The 20,013-nt window shown below is 37.3% G+C and overlaps 1 protein-coding gene across 7 annotated transcripts in view; it reads right to left on the bottom strand.

Annotated features, from left to right (window-relative positions):
* CUNH8orf34 (chromosome unknown C8orf34 homolog) overlaps positions 1-20,013 on the bottom strand; it is a 161,726-nt gene that overhangs the window by 113,860 nt on the left and 27,853 nt on the right. For 6 of the 7 annotated variants that reach the window (XM_027698274.1, XM_027698499.1, XM_027698355.1 and 3 more), the window contains exons 2-4: positions 19,503-19,650; positions 17,161-17,292; positions 8,889-9,017 (exon numbers count right to left, since the gene is read on the bottom strand). In XM_027698274.1, the coding sequence (XP_027554075.1) occupies positions 8,889-9,017; positions 17,161-17,292; positions 19,503-19,650 (409 nt within the window). The remainder of the gene's footprint in view (positions 1-8,888; positions 9,018-17,160; positions 17,293-19,502; positions 19,651-20,013) is intronic. The other variant, XM_027698647.1, reaches the window with a different exon arrangement.

The raw sequence follows: 20,013 nt of genomic DNA on the forward strand, positions 1-20,013 counted from the left end.
AATAGAGCGACTGATGTCATCTACCAGGACCTGTGCAGGGAATTTGACATGATCCCATACAACATTCTTGTCTCTGATCTGGAGAGACATGGATTTAATGGGTGGATCATTCAGGGGATAGGGATGTGTCACACTTAAAGAACTGTGTTCAATGGCTCAATGGCCAAGTGGAAATCAGCGGTGAGAGGCATTTCTCAGGGGACAGTATTGTGACTGGTGCTGTTTAATATCTCTGTTAGTAACATGGACAGCGGGATCGGGTGCACCCTCAGCAAGTTTGCTGACAACACCAAGCTGTGTGGTGCGATTGACACGCTGGAGGGAAGGGATGCCATCCAGAGGAACATCGACAGGCTTGAGAGGTGGGGGAGGCTGTGTGAACCTCATGAAGTTCAACAAAGCCAAGTGCAAGTTGCTGCAGCTGGTTCGGAGCACTCCCAAGGACAAGTATGGGCTGGGCAGAGAACGGATTGAGAGCAGCCCTGGGTAGAAGGACTTCTGAGTGCTGGTGGATGAGAAGCTTGACCTGACCCAGCAAAGTGTGCTCATAGCCCAGAAAGCCAACTGTGTTCTGGGCTGCATCAAAAGCAGTGCGGCCAGCAGGTCAAGGGAGGTGATTCTCCCCCTCTACTCCACTCTCATGAGACCCAATCTGGAGTACTTGTGTCCAGGTCTGGGGCCCCCAACCCAAGAAGGACAGGGACTTGTTGGAGCAAGTCCAGAGGAGGGCCATGAACATGGTCAGAGGACTGGAGCACCTCTCCTATGAAGACAGGCTGAGACAGGTAAGGTTGTTCAGCATGGAGCGCAGAAGGCTACGGGGAGATCTTATAGCAGCTTTTAAGTACCAAAAAAGGGCCTACAAAAATCTGGACAGGGACATTTTACAAGGGCATGTAGTGATAGGACAAGGAATAACGGCTTCAAACTGAAAGAGGTTAGATGAGATATTAGGAAGAAATTCTTTACTGTGAGGGTGGTGAAACACTGGAACAGGTTGCCCAGAGAAGTTGCAGATGCTCCATTCCTGGAAGTGTTCCCAGATTAGATGGAGCCTGGAGCAACTTGATCTAGTGGAACGTGTCCCCCTCTATGGTAAGTGCGGTGGAACTAGATTATCCTTAAGATCCCTTCCAACCCAAACCATTCTATGATTCTATGAAATGGCAAGTCATAAAATCCCTGACTGCTGCATTATTCCTGATCAGCTTTACAGCAGCTTAAAAGCTTGCAATATTTTCATACACTATATGAAATTATAGAATTTCATATAACACCTGAAATTATAGAACTGGTGATCTGATAAGAATGAAAGTTGTGAAACTTCAGAGACATCTACCATTTTTGCTTTCATTTGTGGTCCTTCAATAATTACAGGAAGAAATAACACAAAATGAAAATTTGTTGGTTTTTTTTAAAGACTTAGATTTTTCTAATGGCACAATGTAATCTGACAAATTCAATGCATACCCAGTTGCAAGAAAATAAAATGCTACAACTTTAATGAATTCCAGACTACCATTATTCAACTGAATGGGAGGAAATACTTTTGCATTTTTCTAAACATCCTGAAGATGGCCACAAAGCTCCCAATAGCTAGATTTCCCTACCTGCCAAACGAAGTCTTCTGTATTTATTTGACACACAGGTTTTGACATACAAACTTTAGACATGCTAAGACAACCCCAATGCAACTCTAACTTGACAGAATTCATTCTCAGGATCAGTCTAGGCCAGGAAACTTCTAGATGGCTGGGCTGTCAACCTCATAGCGCATATTACAGGTTCTGTAAAAAACTCCAGGACAGAAACAGTATTATTATTCTACCATTATTAATAATGCAGCTTTGAGCACAAACACAGAAATACTGTATCATGTATCAACTGCCCAGCAGTTAACTTTCCCAATGCATTCTCCTACTCCTTGTAAATTAGGGGAAGCACATGTTCTTTCATTAGTGGGACAGGCCATCTTAGCTGTACTTGCATTTCCCATGTCAAGACCTTTTGCCATACTGCAGCTGGCAGCATAGTATATTCTAGTCCCTGTGCCTGTTTGGACCATGTATTGAACATTTGGCAAATTGAAATTATTTCTTTCACACCATCCCTGGATCATAAAGAACATAAAATGGTTGCTCTGATTGACCAAACAAAGCATTCATCCCCCCCAAAAAAGTACACGAAAAACAAACCAGCTCAGTCATTTCTGTGTAGGAACTGTGGAATATGTTTGTCCTTGACTGTCATAAGAGACATTGTTATGATATTTCCTTTGCCTACACTGAGTCATTTTACCACTTTCAAAATTAGACATATTTCCTCCAGTAGTAACTTATATTTTCTATGAAGGCATACTGAATTGAAACCTTAGAGTTTTTACCAATGAGGGGCGTGTGCCCTTATACTATTAAGCAACTACATATCAAGTTTCTGTAGAGGTATCCATAATATTCCTCCCAACACCTAGCCATATTAGAACAAAGGAAACTGTCAACTACAAGGCACCACACATCAATATATCAGCACACTATACATTTTGTAGTCACTATCTAGAAAACATGAATTTAATCTCTCTTCTTTGTAGTGGCTTTAAAAAAACATAAAAAACCAACTAATCCCTAGCAAAATAATCTCTGCTTTGGACTTGCAGCATTTATATATCCAAATTTCTGAGTGATTCCAATGGAGAATACAGGTTTCAGGATTAGGTTTAGTGACTAACACACTGAATTATGCAAAGACAGGGAAATAAAATGCAAAGTACCCACCAAATATTATGTCCTAGAAGCTCTCCTAGGCCAAGGTCATCTCAGAAGAGAATAATCAACACTGTAGAACCTTTCAGAACTCTTGATTTTAGGGAAAGGTGTACATTGTAGTAAGTGGGTTAAGATGGGGAACCCGCAGCACCCAGATGCCAAGGGCAGAGTCATAGCTTATCTTCTATTACCCCATGAATGCCAACCCCCTCGTACTAAAAACTAGTACGTTCCACATCCAAGATGACAGTCACACAAACCTGAGTTCTGCATTAGGGAAACTTCTAGTAAGCCAAATACTGTTCCAAAAAAGGACACAGTAACTATAAAAGAGACTTTAGTCCTGAAACTTAGAGTAGGCTGGAGCAGAATGGCAAATACCTTCACAAAGGTAATTAAAATCTTAACATCTGTAGGAAAAAGATACTTAAACTGAAGTAGCAGTGATCTTCTGGCCATGCAAGCCCCAGTTTATAATTGAATAGCAATAATTATGTTCATATTCTTCCTGTTTCAATCTCAGAAAATATCATTACTTTGTATTATTACTCATATTTCATACTAAAAGCAAATGGATTTTATGAGCAAAGGCAGTATCATATAACAGCTGCAGTACTGAGATAAAATTATCTTCCTTAAAGGTTTGATTGAGCTTATCTAAAAATGTCGATCTCAAAATAAGTCACAAGCATTGATCTCACACAAGAATAACATGATTTTAAAGTTCAGACTGAAGAGAGGGCAGGAAAAATCCTCTAGACAAGACTAGTTTTGTGGTTCAATTAGCGAACACATTTAGGGCTAGATGATCAAGTGATAATGGAGAAGTCATTTTTACAGACTCAAGTCCATTTCAGATCAACAACTGTGTACAATTGAAAAAGATTACTAAAGTTTATGTCTTAAAACAATGCCCCTCATAAGGTAATTGATAAAAGTCTACTTAAGTGTCACACGGATACACTTTTGCAGTTATATCATTATCACCATCAGAAATGTCTGGCTTCAATAAATGTTAATGGCATTTCATTCAGGTACATCTTCTATAACTGTAATGTAAATCATTAATAGTTTCCTATAGTGTAGAAGCTTCTAAATGAAACCCCATTCTAATATGTTTCAGAGACTACTAAATGCATTGAAGTAGATCATGATGTATATATTAAGCTTCTCACATCCCACATACTTGCAGGTTCATCCATAAAACTAAGGACATGATTTTAGTGGTTGTTAACATACTGTGATCTTTTTTAGAACTAGTTCTACCCTTCTTGTCATGAGATTTTTACTCTTGTTGCTTATCTTCTTCCCTGTAAAAGATAAACAGAACATATGCTTTTACGTTTCACTATTTAATATTTTTCTTAAAGAGGTAAGATCGTGTTTGTCTTTCTTAACCTATGCAAAAACAATATCAAATTATTCTAACATTATGATAAATAACTGTTTGAGATACTCCAGAGGGACTCAGAGATTTTTCATTCTTAGAGGCATTGAAGAGCCTGGACACCTGGCCCTAGGTGAGCCTGCTTGAGCAGCAGGTTTGAACAGCTGACTTCCAGTCATCACTTCCAACCTCAGCCATTCTGTGATTCTGTAATTCATTATGGTTTCAAGCAATATTTCCTACTAGACTGCACATTGTTTCCTTATTTACTGATTATTTATTAATTAAACCCCTTTGAAATTAAGAAATGAAAGAATACTGTTTTCCTGTTTGTTATAGCTAGATACCACTGTTTCTGGGATTCCCTCCAACTAACTGATTTGGATACATTATCAAATACTTTTGGTTAATGTTAACTTACTACCATTTTCTGACCTTAAAATGTCTGTTTTGTAGTATACACCTGGCCTGAATAAGGATTCAAATGTTACTAACAAAACGTTGGTTATCTTCATTAAAAGGTTACATGTAATTATGAAAAAGTACCTATCTCACAGAAGACATTGCGTCATCAAATGCTGTTACTTACCATCTGTAAATTGAAATCTTCAATATGCATACATTTTCAATATGCACTTTAATCCTTAAATGTTTGCATAAAAGATGCAAAGTTGTTCACGAAGTACACAGACTTCACATCTAATTGCACCAAGCTCTCACTAATTTAGCCCTCATTTTTTCCCCACTCAAAACACTCATAATTCACTGGTTTCCATCTCTTGTTATCTATTTTTGCATCCTCAGAAAATGGAGGGTGAAGACAGGCATATTCATTAGCAAGATCCTTAGCTATATGGGAGATTTTAACTCTCTTTGAAGGCCAGAAGTTGAAACACAAGAGCATACATGGAACTTTTATTCCTTATGATCAGCAGAGGAAGAAAGATGACAGCAGTAAAGGTAAGAGACCTTGCAATAAAAGAAAATTAGACATGCACAAGGGAAATGCAGTACATTCCTATATGTTGCTTCATAAACCAAAATCTTCCCTAAATCCAGTTCCAAATCGACTTCAATGACATACAGCTGACTGGAGAAGCAAACAAAACCCAGCTTTCAAAAGTGGGCAGAGCTCTGAAAAATGGTATACTTAAATCATGAAGTTCCATCACGCTTAGACCATAATTACAACAATAATCTTCTTCAGACTCTCAAAACATTTAAGATGCTTTTAACTCTGAGTGTGAAGTCACTGTTGGTTTCTCAGATCTACTACAGCACAGAATTACTCACATATTTTCTTGATGGGGCTTGGGAGAAGGGGTCCAAATATAAGCAAGTTCAGTTTTAATCACTAGGACTGAATATACAAGAGATCAGACATCTAAGTGCCTGAGTCTCACCTTCCAACACTTACAGGCAGTTCTAATTTTGTGTGAAGTGCACAAGTTGGTTTCAAAGCAGGTACCTAGACTGCGTAGTAAATGAAGCAACTACAGTTTAACTCACAGGCTGTGTTAGCTGCATAGCAGGCAACAAAGTCATGGAAACTCACTACAAGATCCAAAGCTTATCTTTAAAAATGTAAACAAATTCTGGGACGTGATGAAAAATTCATTTGACTTCAAACATCTCATTTTATATGTCACGCTTCCCTGTTAAAATACTGAAGAATGAAATAAGAGGGTGCAGTACAAAGCCACTGATAGTGCGTTGTGATCATTTGCATACTCAGCTATCTGTTGAGCACAGTGTCTGTCCCATACTGCTTCCAAACAAGATTAGCATCAAATGCAGCATTAGACTCATAACATGCTTGTAGAATCAAAAGCACTGACTAGCCTGCCCAAAACAAGCATCAACACTGGAGAAGGTAGATATGGGACCTTGTGATGGCTTTCATAAAATTCACCACATGGGACGTTTGTTTGGGGACAGCATAGAATAAGTTTCATGTGTCTTATACTTCCAAAATCCTAGACATGCCTGTTCATTGAAACCCCCTAAGAAATTTCAATGTGCAATCTGTATTCTGTATTTGGGAGAACAATAACAACATATTTATTTTCAAAATTGTATATCTTCTATTTTTACATCTTCTATTTCACATTTTTCATTTTGATTTTTTATGATGCTGACATGAAAGAAATCACAGAAAAGAAATTTTATTTCCTGAAATGAACTTAAAATCAGCAATACAAAACCTAGAAACAAGGACATACAGCTTAGAATTAATCTGATGCAAGTGTTTAAATGATACAAGTAAAAAGGTTAAAGCACAGAGTAATTAACAACTAACAAAGAACAAAAGAAGTCACAAGAAAAGATACTATAAATACACTAAGAAGGACGAAGTAAAATGCAGAACTACTACATCAAAGAGAAGGAAAGCAAATAAGAGACGATACAAGGAATTCCCAGTGTTCAATACTTTCACTGCTTCAGTGTAACAAAAAATTAATTGTGGCCAGATGCTTAACACTAGTGATTTTAAGAGGAAAATCTGCAAGCCAGACTAGTGAAAGCTGAAAGATATTCTGATGACTTAGATACATTCAGGTTGGCAGAATCTTGTGAAATTCACTCTAGAGCACTTAACTAGCTGAAGAAGCCTCTTATCCATTAGCAACAGTCTTTCAGGAATAGAGAGGACAGGAAAGGGTAAATACCATATCTTTCTCGAAAAAAGAAAAAAGGAAGATGTGGGAAAGCCTAAATCAGACTAAAACAGCAAAAATCTTAGAGAAAACTGTTAAATAAACAATGTATCAACATCTAATGGAATAGAAAGGCAATAAGAACAAGCCAACATGAATTTATCAAGAATGAAATGCATCACATCAGTCTAATTGCACTCTCAACTAGGAAACTTGCCTAGTGGATAAGAGGAGGAAGCAGATGCAAAATACTTCAGCTATGTGACTTTGTTTACTGTCCTGAACAATACTCTAGTAAAAAAAACCCTAGAAAACTACATTCTAGGTGAAATCACTGCAAAGCAGATAAACATCTGGTGGGAAAAAATGCACTTACTGAGTAGCTTTCAAGAGCTGGTTGTCAGATTTGAAATGGGATCATGAAGAGGTCTGACAATATTTCCATTCATGATCTGGATGAAGAAATAGAGAGCACATTCATAAAAGTGAACTTATTACCAGGCTGCAAGTGATTTAAAGCACTCTAGGGGCTGGGATTCAAATTCTGTACTATCTTGATAAACCCTCAGAAAACATCAAGTACTAACAAAACACAGTGAAGAATATTTCATTTGTGAAATAACACTGTGAAAATTGGACTGTAACAATGCTGACCAGGTACATTGACCTGGTTCAAGTGTAAGACCCAAAAGAGCTGAAGTGTTTTCCACTCCAGTCAGAAAACTCTGTTGCAAAGAGAGGTCCAGAATGCTGCAAACTGTATTTTAGGGATAAGGAAGCTAGAGATCAGTGGAATCTACACAATATTCAGTAGGAAAGACAAAGACTGAAGAGCTGATTTAGCCATTAATTACTGAACTCTCATATCTGATTGGTTTGTATCTCCTGACAGTGAATAAATAATCCTTTCTGAAACTGAAAATAATTGTTTCTGTATCTGCGTTAAGCTTGGTTACAAGTCTCTAAAGAAAAAAGGCTTGAAAAGCACACTCACACCCATCACAGTAACACAGTCAGGCAATAGTGAGGCTACAAATCAAAGATCCTGACTGGAATTGGTTTTGCTCCTCGCAAGCAGATAGACTGATTTACTAGAAGTGTATTTGAAAAAAGCCCTATAACTATACTACTACAATTAATATAAATATGAAACTTTCTCAGAATATAATTTTTGTGATCGACCTAAAACATTTGGGAGAGAGGGAATTTGGGCAAACCAGTTTGGGTATTTGGCACAATTTTGAAAAATGCTGGCTCTCAAAATTCTCCTCAAAACAGATCTTCCGTTTTTCATTCAGCTCTGTCTCTGATCTCACCATCTGCAAATTCTCCAGTGAATGAAGAATTGCCATGGATAAAATCTAATGAGACGAAAAAAAAATATTTCTCATTCAAGTATCTCCCAAATCACACCATTCCTAGTTTTTATGCACCACGGCAAGGAGTACTTTTCATACTTTAATAACTGTATTTGCTCCCCCAAATATTTGCTCCCCCAAATGTACTTCAGAATTCTCTTCTACAGTAAAGAGAGAAAAAAAAAGTGTGTAAGGGATAATATGTGGCTTTTATTATGAAATAATTGGATTTCATGTTTCTGAGTATTTATTTGAGATGCTTTAAAATATTTTAATTGCTTTGAAAACTGGAAGAAACTGACTGGAGTCAAGGATGAAAGATAGTTAATTGTTTTTCAATGATAAGTCTGAACTCCATCAAAGAGGTCAAAGTTTTACAAATGTTAATCTAATATAACTGCTACCACCCAAAGAAGCAGTCTCCCCGCTGCATGTTCCCACCATTTTCATTAAACCAGCCTCTTCTGTTGATCTCTTTATGAGCTAATTCAGCTCACCTAACCAGCAGAAAACTAAAATAAGGGAGTGCAGGGGAAGTACTTTCAGTTTCCAGGAGGGCTACTGAATTATCTCAGACATTCTGTAAACCTTATCAACAGGAATGTAACTGCTGATGTCAATGAACTTGGTCTTCACTGAATAGAAGACACTTTTCTGGTATATACTTCCAAATCACAATTCAGGCTGCATGGTTACATCAAAAAACTAAAATCAATGAACTTACTGCGAGACAGATTCTCAAGGGCTTTTCCAAGTTTTTTGCTCTCTTGAAGAATATGATTTAGTTCATCAAAATCATGGTTCTCCGGTTTTGTCTTCCAATCCCATTTAGGATGCTCTATTGACCTTGGCACTAAATATACACAGATATATAGATGTTTAGATTTGGTAGTTCAGACTCCTACAGCAGAAAAAAAGCTGCACAATGAGTTTACAAACTCAAGTACCTTGAGTGGAAATTAATTATCTTCTATTTTAACAGTTGGAAATATTTTCTTTGGTCAATGTAAAGTGAAAATGAAAACATCTATGAACAAATGCATTCTTGGGATGATTCTTGGCATTGAATTAATTGGTAAACAGGAATAATTAATAAGAATAACAAAAATAATAAAATTAATGCAATAAAAATGTATTTAAACTACTGCATGTGAATGTACTTCATGTACAATAAAATAGAACTGTGTGGTCTAGGGGTCAATAAGGAAGAATGTCAAAACAAAAATGAGTTATTGGTACTTTTGGCTTTGCTAGGTATTTTGACAGTAAGAAAAAAAAGAAATAGTTTAGATTCAGCTTTTAAAACAACATACTTTTTTTTTTCCCAAAAATCATGAAGTGTAGATAACACAGTTAATTAAAAACAGTGAAACAAAATATGTCCTTATCATTCATGCTGTACAGACTGTAATCTTTATTTCTCTACTTAAACAAACTCAATCCTTGGGAAGCACAGTCCTGAGCTTACAGTCAGCTGCTCATTATCTATTACCAAGGCCTTTGATTTAATTTTTGAAATAACAGTTTCTCAACTGTTGAGCTAACTTTACCTAAAACAAAGAGAAGGATTGTCTGAGATATGTAGGATGCACAATGAACAGAGTTGCATTGAACACTGCGTACATTTTGAACAATTTGTAGAAATAAAAACAAAAACTACGCTGTTTCTGGAACTGCAGTTTAACATGTTCTTTTTGCCAGTGTTCAGAAGTAAGCAATCTGCTGCCTTTGCCACCAAATGCAACTGTTGGATGGTCTCCAAATATAGCATTCCCATGCTGAGAACTGCACATGCTGGTGTGAAGATGATGATGCCTAGTCCACCTTCCCACCAGAAAGGACCACTTGCATTTATCAGTAGTTGTTAACTACTCACTTAAAAATAACTTCAAAGAAAAGCCTATGATGTCCAATAAATCCTGGACAGCTTTGAAATTTTTGTTTACTATTTTGACAGCTGTCAACTAATTTATGCTTACAAACTTCATTTTCATTACATGCTAAGAAGGAAACTTACTAAGAAGGACTCCTACAGATTGTGCAAAAAAAAGGTGATATGATAATTTGGAATTTCAGAGTGCTTTTATGATGGTAGAGGGAAATTATGCTCAGACATCACTGCTAGCTATTACAAAATGTGTTAAAAAATTGCTAATGAAATTTGCCTTATTGCTGACTTTCCTCTGTGTGAATACAGAATCTTCTCTACTTTGAATCAACTCCAATAAGGAAAGTTGAAGTTAAAACAATAGTCATATTTTCCTGGTAAAGAAATAGGACAGTGTTATGTTAAAGTCCTTCTTTCAGAATGAACATGATTCCACATAAACCAAGTCATCTTCAAACCAGACATCTATGAGAGTCTGAAAACCACAGTATATCCTGATCTGTAACACCCAGTCAGGAACCTGGGTAACTATTAGTTAATATATTAGACTGCAATTACAGACATTCTCAAAGACAGAAGAGAAAGAAGACATTTTAAAAGACCTACAGAGATAAGAATAGGAGGAAAGGGACACATGAACTCTCAATAAGGAGGAGGGAAGAGAAGGGCAAGTTAGCATGTCAGAGTCTGATTCTGCTCTGTGTTCAAAAAAGACAAGTAATATATTTCCTTCTGAGGACAATGGAAATAATGAGCTATAGTGGCTTCTTGTGAATAGATACAAGTATTACAGTAGGAATAGCCTCTACTCAGATGGGCAGCTTGAAATTTTTGTTGATACTTATAAATGCCAACACTACTGCTACTACTACTACTACTACTTTATCATTCTCTGGTTTAGGAACTGCTCTGTCAATTAAAAGTAAATTTTTGTGTGAAAAAATTTACTCCATTCACAGATCCTAGCATATATAAATTAAACAGCACAACTTCAGTATTTCTCATCCTTTTTCTTATTTACAAAATGTTCCACTTAGTATTTTTTCTAAACTTTTACTACCAGTAAAGATAAATATTTAGTAAACTAGAAAAGGAATTCTATAAATTCTCTCTATTTTCACTCACCTTTGTTATATATTGAGGTCATATGCTCCTTTAATGCCTGCTTTTTCAGTCATCTTACCATCTCCCTTCAGTGTGCCAAAACTATATTCTACATCATCACTCGCAGTATGACAGACTTTTCTTTCCATGTTTATACTGAACTCACTACAGCACAAAAATCTTACAGTACCACCAAAATACAAACAGGCAACAATTTAATATAGTAAAACCATGTACAAAGATGACTAAACCTAAGAGCATTGCAGAAAATTTCCACAAGCTAGAATTTGATATCATGTCAGTTTGAAACAAAACACATTTTTCAAAATACAAAAGGACAGAATTTTTGAGAAACCACATGATCTTAAAGCAAAATTTGTCATGGTGCAGAAGCTGGATGAAACAAACAAATAAGGACCTAAGTTCTACTCTACAGCTGTGGAGTTCCAGTATCAGCAACTGCCAAGTATATGGACCAATTCACACCAGGAAAATGAGAGTATCAAGACTCTATCCTTGAAAGGTACAAACACTTGCTCAAGACACAGTGATTTGGTCCCTAGTTTCAGACAAATGTCCTACAATCACAGGAAGCTTAGACTGCTTCTCACTAGATGGATGGTAGGAAATCAGTCAAAATCACAGCGGAAATTTGCTCTGCATGGTGGTTTACTATCTGCCAGCTGTGTTTCAGTGAACCATTTTGCACTTCAGTGAAAATGTACCAAAACAGATATGCTGTCATGAAATATTTCTAAGTTTCAATAGAATTTATTTCAATAATTAGTTTGGCTCATTCTATAACTGAACCAGAACTGAGGGAAAAGTTAAACAGAATTAGAACTGACTGAAATTTTTATTACTTCTAGAGACGACACAGCTCTTCTTACTTACCTACTCTTCCAACTAATGAATGGATACTAAAAATTATTTAATTATATCACGTGGCACGTGTTTGTCCTTTCAAGTTAATTTTCTGCTTGCTTACAGATGTTTCTGAAGTATCAACTCGTATCTTCTCAACTGTGGGATCAACAAGCACTGGTCATTTTCAAATGGATGGCCTTGTGTGAAGCATGCAGAACTGTAAAAAGCCCATACGATCTTTCTTTAAAATCTTTTCAAATACATGATCCTCCTTGGTATGTACGAAGCCCATCATAAATCATTTATGTGCATATGTCACTACACACTTAGTAAAATCCTTTCATTATATTCTGACCTTCATTTTTTTTATTATACTTACTCATTCCTCAAAGCTGTCATATCAGTAATTTCAAATCCCTCATTACAGTACCCACCTCAACCTCACCTCTGTTATTTGAGTGATTTATATATTATAGAAAACTTTCTCGTGAAATTATTTGCCTACAATTCAGAAAAATTATTACACCTACATTGTAGCCCTTTGTATCGAAATATGTAAGGTTTCCCTTTGTGGAGATGAGATTTCCCCATCTCATCTTAGGAGACTGGAAAGACACACTTGCCGGTATTTCTGATTTTCTGCTAGTGTGCCCTGTCAACAAACGCACATCAGATTCATTCACAGGTGTGTTGTGAATTCTGTCATAAATCAGTAAACCTTTATTTTATACTGGATGATAGTACTGGTGTTATCTACACATATGTGTCTTTTCAAGACATGATTTGCAGACAGAATCAGACTAGTTGGTCATTAAATCCTACATATCATTAATACATTATATGATCACCTTACAGCTCAAAGAACAAAAATAAGTATATTATTATTGAGCATAAAATTATTCACGTATTTAAATCTCGTAATAGCATTCAGATTAGAGTTCTTTGATAATATAGCCAAACTGGTTTTCACAGTATCTGCATGTGAGTGAAGAGGCTAAGAGAATGACGGCCTACAGTTCTAGACTGACCAAGAGCAACTAGAAGTACACAACACTGCAATCACAAATGGGACGTGGTGAGAATGCTGAACTGAAGCAGAGTGAATGATCTCTGATTTGATATGGAGGTGGTGAAGAGACCAACCTACTTTGCCTAAAAGTGTCTAACTGGGAAGCAAGAAGTCTGTTCTACAAACTATTTTGAAACTTCTGAATTTGTTCTTCTTCAAATACAGAATGTGGTTACCAAAACATTTCATTAAGTATATTTATACACACACACACAGAGCCATAGCTCCAAGCTTCTTCCTTGCCAGCCAACAGCAGTAGCTTCTGCTTAATTCTGGTTTTGCACGCACACCAAGTAAGTGGTCAGACCTCTTAGATATCAAGATTTCTTGTTTGTGTGTCTCAGGTATATATCAAGGCTTCTTATTTGTGTGTTTCAGGTGCAGCTGAGATCATAACAGGTAGGAGGAGGGACTGGGGGAATCTTTTCAGCAAAAAAGTTGAATGAATAAGGAAGTGATATTTCTGCAGGATTAACATGAACACTGCAGTCAACATCACTGTGAAGGAAAAAAAGATTTCCTAATTAAATAAATCAAATATCTTGATGTTTCAAAGATTCCTATGAAATTACAGTTCTCAGTTCTGAATAAACTCACGAGTTCAGGATCATTTGAACAAGACAGTCATAAGACAAAAACTTTGCAACAGACATATTACAGCTGATGGACTCCATTAAATTTTGGGCTTGTTTTGGCAGTTTTGGGGGGGCCTTTTTAGGTTCTTGGGAGTGGGGGTTTGTTCTTTTTAACACAAATCTGAGAGTAAATCTTCAGGTCTCAGCAGACAGAAAACATTCTGTTTCTCAGATGAGTCCCTACTAGCTCTTTGGAGAGCCTTTGGAAAAAAATGTACAATGACACACAAAAATGTCTTGAGGTACAAGTAGAAGACACAAAACAAATGGAATATGCTATGCACATCTGGACAGAGCAATAAATGGCTTCTAAACATGCTTGCTTTCTGCCGATCTGTGTAGTTGAAGAGGCACACGGTATCCACTGATTTTGCCATAAACCCAAAAAAAATGTCAAAAGAACATCAGTATTAATCTAGTTGGCAGAAAATAAGAAGCAGATACGACAAAAAGGCACGTGGCTGAAACCAGCCTCTGTGATGGCAACTAAAATACCATCCTCCAGCAGAGTACTTGATGGTGACAATGAAATCTCCCCTCAGCTTTTATTTCTTTCATCTCAAAAGTGAAAAACAAACACTGCTGGCTATGTTTTTGCTATTGCAGCCTAGTATGCAGCTCACCTTCAGCGCTGCATGAGCACACAGCCACAGACTGGTTCATATTCAAGTTCTTGCCCACCAGCACACCACATCTTTTTCTGCAAAGATACTTTCTAGTCATTTATTTCCCATTTTTTACTATTGTTCAGGGTTACTTCATCCAAGATGCAGGATTTTTAATTTGCCTGTGTTGAACTTCATGAGGTTCCTCTCAGCCCATTCCTCAGTCCTGTAACTCTGAATAGCAACCCTGCTACCTAGAATATCAACCACTTCCCATAATTTGGACTCACCTGCAAACCTAAAGAACATTCTATCTCATCATCCAGGACATTAAGAAATTCTTTTAAATGAAATTGGTCTCAGTACCAGTCCCTCAAACATGCCAGTAATGATAGATTTTCCAACTGTAATTTGCATTGCCAGTCACAGTTCCCTGAAGCTAACAGCTTGCGTCAACTTTCCACACATCTTGTTGTCCACTTATCCAGTCCATATTTTACCAATTGAGTTTTAAGGATACTATGGGAAACTGAGAAAGGTTTTGCTATAAAGTCAAGGTATTAAGCATCCACTGCTCTTTCTTTGGTTACAGGGCCAGTTTTTTCACCAAAGAGGACAACCATTTTGATCTGTTCAGACATTTATGATCTCATAAATCCATTCTTGCTGTTTCCAATCACATTTTCCTCCTTCTTGTGGTTAGTAACACCTTCCAGATAAATTTGCTCAACAACCTTCCCAGAGAACGAGGTTAGGCTGACCAGCTTATAGTCCCCAACATTTCCTTCTTGCCCTTCCTCAAAATCCATGTGATATTTGCATTTTTCTAGTTATCAGGAATCTCCTACAATCATTATGACATTTCACTGATGACCGAAAGGCCTTGCAATGACATTAGTCTCCTCTTTTAGCATGCTCAGAATTTATCCCATGCAGTGCCATGTATTTATATATGTCCAATTGCATTAATCACACCCTAATTCTACTCCTGTTATAGGCAAAGCTGCACTCCCACACACTGCTTCTAGACTTAGGGACTTGGGTAGCTTGAGAGCTACTGACCAACTGAAGAACATATATTAAGTGTCCATCAGTTCAAAGGGACAGATCCTTGAGCCCAGTCTTATTATGAATGTATAAAATATTTCCTTTTTTGACATGAGACCTGGTAGTTTAGAATGTCCAGCTTCCTCTTTGTCCCTCTCCTGGGTCAACCTAAGGACTCAACAAGCACGAAACTTATAGCAGGCACACAAATGAAGGGAGAGACATGATGTCATACCCCTATCTGGGATAAAGACTGAGAACTTCAGATCTTTAGGACAGGGCATGAATCTGAAGACCAAGCACAGGGAGGAAGGAAAGGAACACAGTATGATGACAGGAACAACTCACAATACCTTTGGCCACTGTTTCTAACAGTGGATCTCCATAAACTGCTGTTATCCAGCAAATATGTTAGATTAGACACAGATTATGAGTGACTATGAGCATTTATTTGAATATCTCTATTTACTCTTGAAAGTGAATTAAAATCCATGTGCTTCTTTTGAACTGACTTAAAAATTCATGTGCCCATTGAGAGGTACAGTGGAACTAATGATGAAATTTGAGCCTTTTTGAAGCAGGGGATGTATTTCCTGAAGAAACAAAGACAAATGCTTCATTTCCAGAAAAACTAATATTGAGAAAAGCTATACTGTGGGACACAGCTACCTGTAACAGGTATTTTTACTTGTTAGTTATTTATTCTCAATCAAAAAGGTTTCATAACCATACAAGACTGTTAATTACCCAAAATCACACTATCTCTATTGCATAAATTTATAATGATTAACTTTACCCAAATATGTTGTGCCATATTTTGACTTAATGAGGCAACTGGGCGATTTTCCTTAGGCTCCACTGAAGTCTAGATTTCCCCACCTTGTTTTTAGAGGAAAGAAAGCAAGCTTTCTACTGCCGTATACTATGTATCTGTTCACATCTGGCCCACCTAATCACAGTCACAGTTATTAAAAAGATTTGGCTATTACAAAAATTCAAAAAGCTACAGTCAACAGAAGAAAACATTTTGCAATTTATTTTGGAGAACAAATCTTATACACACAATTCTGTATGTGTGTTACTATATTTATTTACATATGCATATTGTAGATATATTTATTTGGGAAAAAAATGAACATTAAGAATCAAGCTTAAAAATTAAATATCTTCAATAGCTAGTACACAGGAAGCATTATATTTCGTTAAGGCTTGTTGTCTCTATTTTTACTACTTCTATTTTACAGGTGATTGACAATATTCTCTTCAGCCACTCTATTTCTAATTTGCCTTTTCTTTCAGTGTACATTTAGATTCCTCCAGCAACTCTCAGAGCAGTACATCTGTTCTGCTGACACTACTCCTATACCTTGAACAGTAGCTGTTCATAATTCATAGTTTTGCATTGTCTGCCCCCCTGAAAAAAATCTGTTATTAGGACCAATATCAACAGAACAGATTTTACACATGCAAAATGGTATTGCAAATGAAAACATCAAATCATAACTAGTATCCAAATATAAAATTGTGCATGACACCCAGAGATTAGTCTATTTTTTAAACCATCTATGTAGAATTCTATTCTCTCTATAGATGACTACATAGGATATTTTAAAATATTCAGAATTCAAGTGAGAGTAAGGCAAGAATCAAACTCTTCTAACACATATACAGCCATCTCAACTGCTCATAGTTTGCTTTCCATTTTAATCCTAATTCAATAGAAAAACATACTATGGGTTTGAAATTATGCACAAATTATTAATGTAGTGAAGCTTTCTTACATGACTTGGACTCCGGTGATGGTGGAGAAATGTTGGACACAGCAAGGTCACTCTTCGACTTTTTGGGCTTTTTTGCATTTACCTGCCAAGGCTTATCATAACTTCTAAAATCTCTTCTTGTTCCTTTATTTTCTGTTAAAATAATCAAATCAGATAGTTATAAAATTTGTAGGGTCATTTTCCCAAGACTTAATAAACAATTAACCCCCCCAAAAAAGGCCTATCAGTTGAAACCAAAGAGAGTTCTTTTTCTTCTTCTTTTTCTGATTTCTGTTAAATTTAATATATTTATTCCACTTCCTAAATATCAAAATTTAGAAATTAATTAATAGGATTTTCATGAAAAAGAAGTCTATTTTTTGTTATGAAGAAGTCCTTAATGTCCATTTATTTTCTTAAGTTTTACCACCTATGCTTAAAATTGTATATTTGATATAAATAAAAAGTTGATTTGTCAGTCAACTAACATTTTGACTATCAGCCAGCAACTATTTAAGCTCTACTATAGTCTGAAACAGTCAATTTTTAAACACAAAACTAACACTGTAATAGTAGCTTTTACCAGAATATCAAAGCTAAGATTTCTACTTCACAATCAAAGCAGATATTATTTAAGAATATTTTTTAAATGCTTCTGAAGATCTGCAATTCAAAATTACACTGGAATTCATAAAGTAGCATAGCATCTTCTCATTAAGGGTTGGAATGATAGGTCATTAAAACTGTATTGCTAAAGAAAATACCCCAATAGAGGTTAATCTCTGGCACAAATACACCACAGGAGGGAAAAGGAAAACAAAGAAAAGAGAAAGTGAAAGCAAAGAGGACAGCAAAAAACACAAGGAACTTTTATATGCACATACTTTCTCACTGAGAACTGGACTGTTTCCACTCTGTAACTATGATCCATACTCACATCATATGTACACAGGCTGAGGTGATAGCCAGTAATGTGTATTAAGTTCAGTATCTACTGGACAAACCAGATTTATTCTGCATGTTCAAAACCATAGAGTAGTACATGTTCGGTAAGTATATGTTCACCCAGGAAATCATGGACAAAAGTGTGGGAAAATTATACAGGTGTGGTGGGGGAAAAAACAGTTTTCCCCCTAGAGTTATAAAATGGTAACCCCCCAGGGGGTGGTGACCTTTGGGGTCGAGCCAATGAGTGCTTCTGCAAAATATAAACATATCACCCAGACCGGAAAAGAAGGTAGTTGTGGTTGTTGCTGGAAGAGGTGGCCATGTTCTGAGGCCACGAGGAGAAGGTGCAGGAGCGGGGGGGCTACAGGGACTTGGAACAGTGTTAGACTGGGCTAAGTATCTGTAGTTGAGAAGCTGGGAGTTTTTTCCTCCACCATGAGCAGCAGACGGAGCAGCGGCAGAACAGCACTGACCGGAGGACAGTGGCAAAGAGCCAGAAGTAGATAAGAACTAAAGGAGCGTCAAAACAAACATGCAGCCGAGCAGGAAGACACAGAGTTGTCTGAAAGAGAAAGAGAGCTGGTACAGAGCAGAACTAATCTCTATGGACAGAGTTGGGGTAAGAACTGAACACCAAAACCCCCAAAACTCCTTGGAGACCCCTCCTAGAGAGGAGGGGTGGTGGACTCCCACTTGAAGAGGAGTCTTGAAATGCAGCATGCACTGCAGAGAGAGGAGCTGAGAAGCTCAGGCATCCTGGAAAGCTGGACTGGGATGGCCAAAATGGAATGCGGAGGAGGGCTTCACCCCCCCCCACACTGTTGCTGCTAAGTTAGCAGCCTGAGATCAGAGCATGGGAGCTCTGCAAGGGAGTTTGAATCCCCTGAGGATAGGGACCATCGCGAAGATTCCTGCACTTCGTGATATGATGTGGTGAAGTGACCTTTGTCCCGGTGAACACAGCCCACGGAAGAGAAAGACCCCCGTTTGGATTTGAAGGGCTGAGAGGGACTTGGAGACCCCCCCCTCGTGTGTACTGGCAGAGATCCAGCTACAGCAGCTGCATGGAAGGAGACTGCTGCCCTAGAGAGACTGCTGCTCTGAGAGTGGAAAGGATCTCCTCCTTCTTCCCTCCTGGACTTTTATTTGGAGGGAGAAGAGATTTGATCCATTGTAAATACTGCTTTATCATAGAGAAGATAGTTATGATTGTATATGATGTATTATAATATCTATTTGTACAGTGTTTGTAATATAATCCCTTCCCCCCACTTTGAGTCTCATGTTTTTGTCTGGAAAACCCATCTCACGCTGGGCTGAGATGTGGGAGGGAGGGCTTGGACTCGAGAATTGGATTTTGGGGCTCTCAAACCATTACAACAGGAGACTAGCTCCTTCCAGCACACAGAACATACCTGATGTTTCACTCTCTGCCCAAAGGGCAGCAGAGCCAGACAACGTTCTCTGAAGCTGATGGCGGTTCCCCTGTTTGGACTGAAGATGATCAATTAGAAATGGGATTGGCTGGTCAGGTGTCTCTGTTATCAGTTTGGTCATCAACTCCTTTAGAAAATTAAAACAAAACAAAAAATTAGTGAGACATTGCACCTAAACTAATCTTGTATTTACCAAAAGAAAATGAGCATTTATGAAGGAAAACTCTTTTCAACTTTGAAGAAAACAGCTGGAAACATCCACCTCCTCAAACTACTGCTAGTTTTGCCCCATGAAAGGCTCATACCTGGACTGTTATTAGCCTATACAGTCTCTTATCCACTGGAATTTTGGTAAAAAAAAAATCTAGTCCCTGCTACCTGCTCAAATTTATCCCAAACAATCTGAATACTGTTCATTTAATGATGCACAACAAGCACCTCTTCAGAGCAGCAAGTAGCTCTTGCCTAACCCATACATCCAAGTTTCTTC

Source organism: Neopelma chrysocephalum, unplaced genomic scaffold (assembly GCF_003984885.1).
Source record: "Neopelma chrysocephalum unplaced genomic scaffold, ASM398488v2 Primary Assembly neopelma1_22, whole genome shotgun sequence".
Taxonomy (NCBI): domain Eukaryota; kingdom Metazoa; phylum Chordata; class Aves; order Passeriformes; family Pipridae; genus Neopelma; species Neopelma chrysocephalum.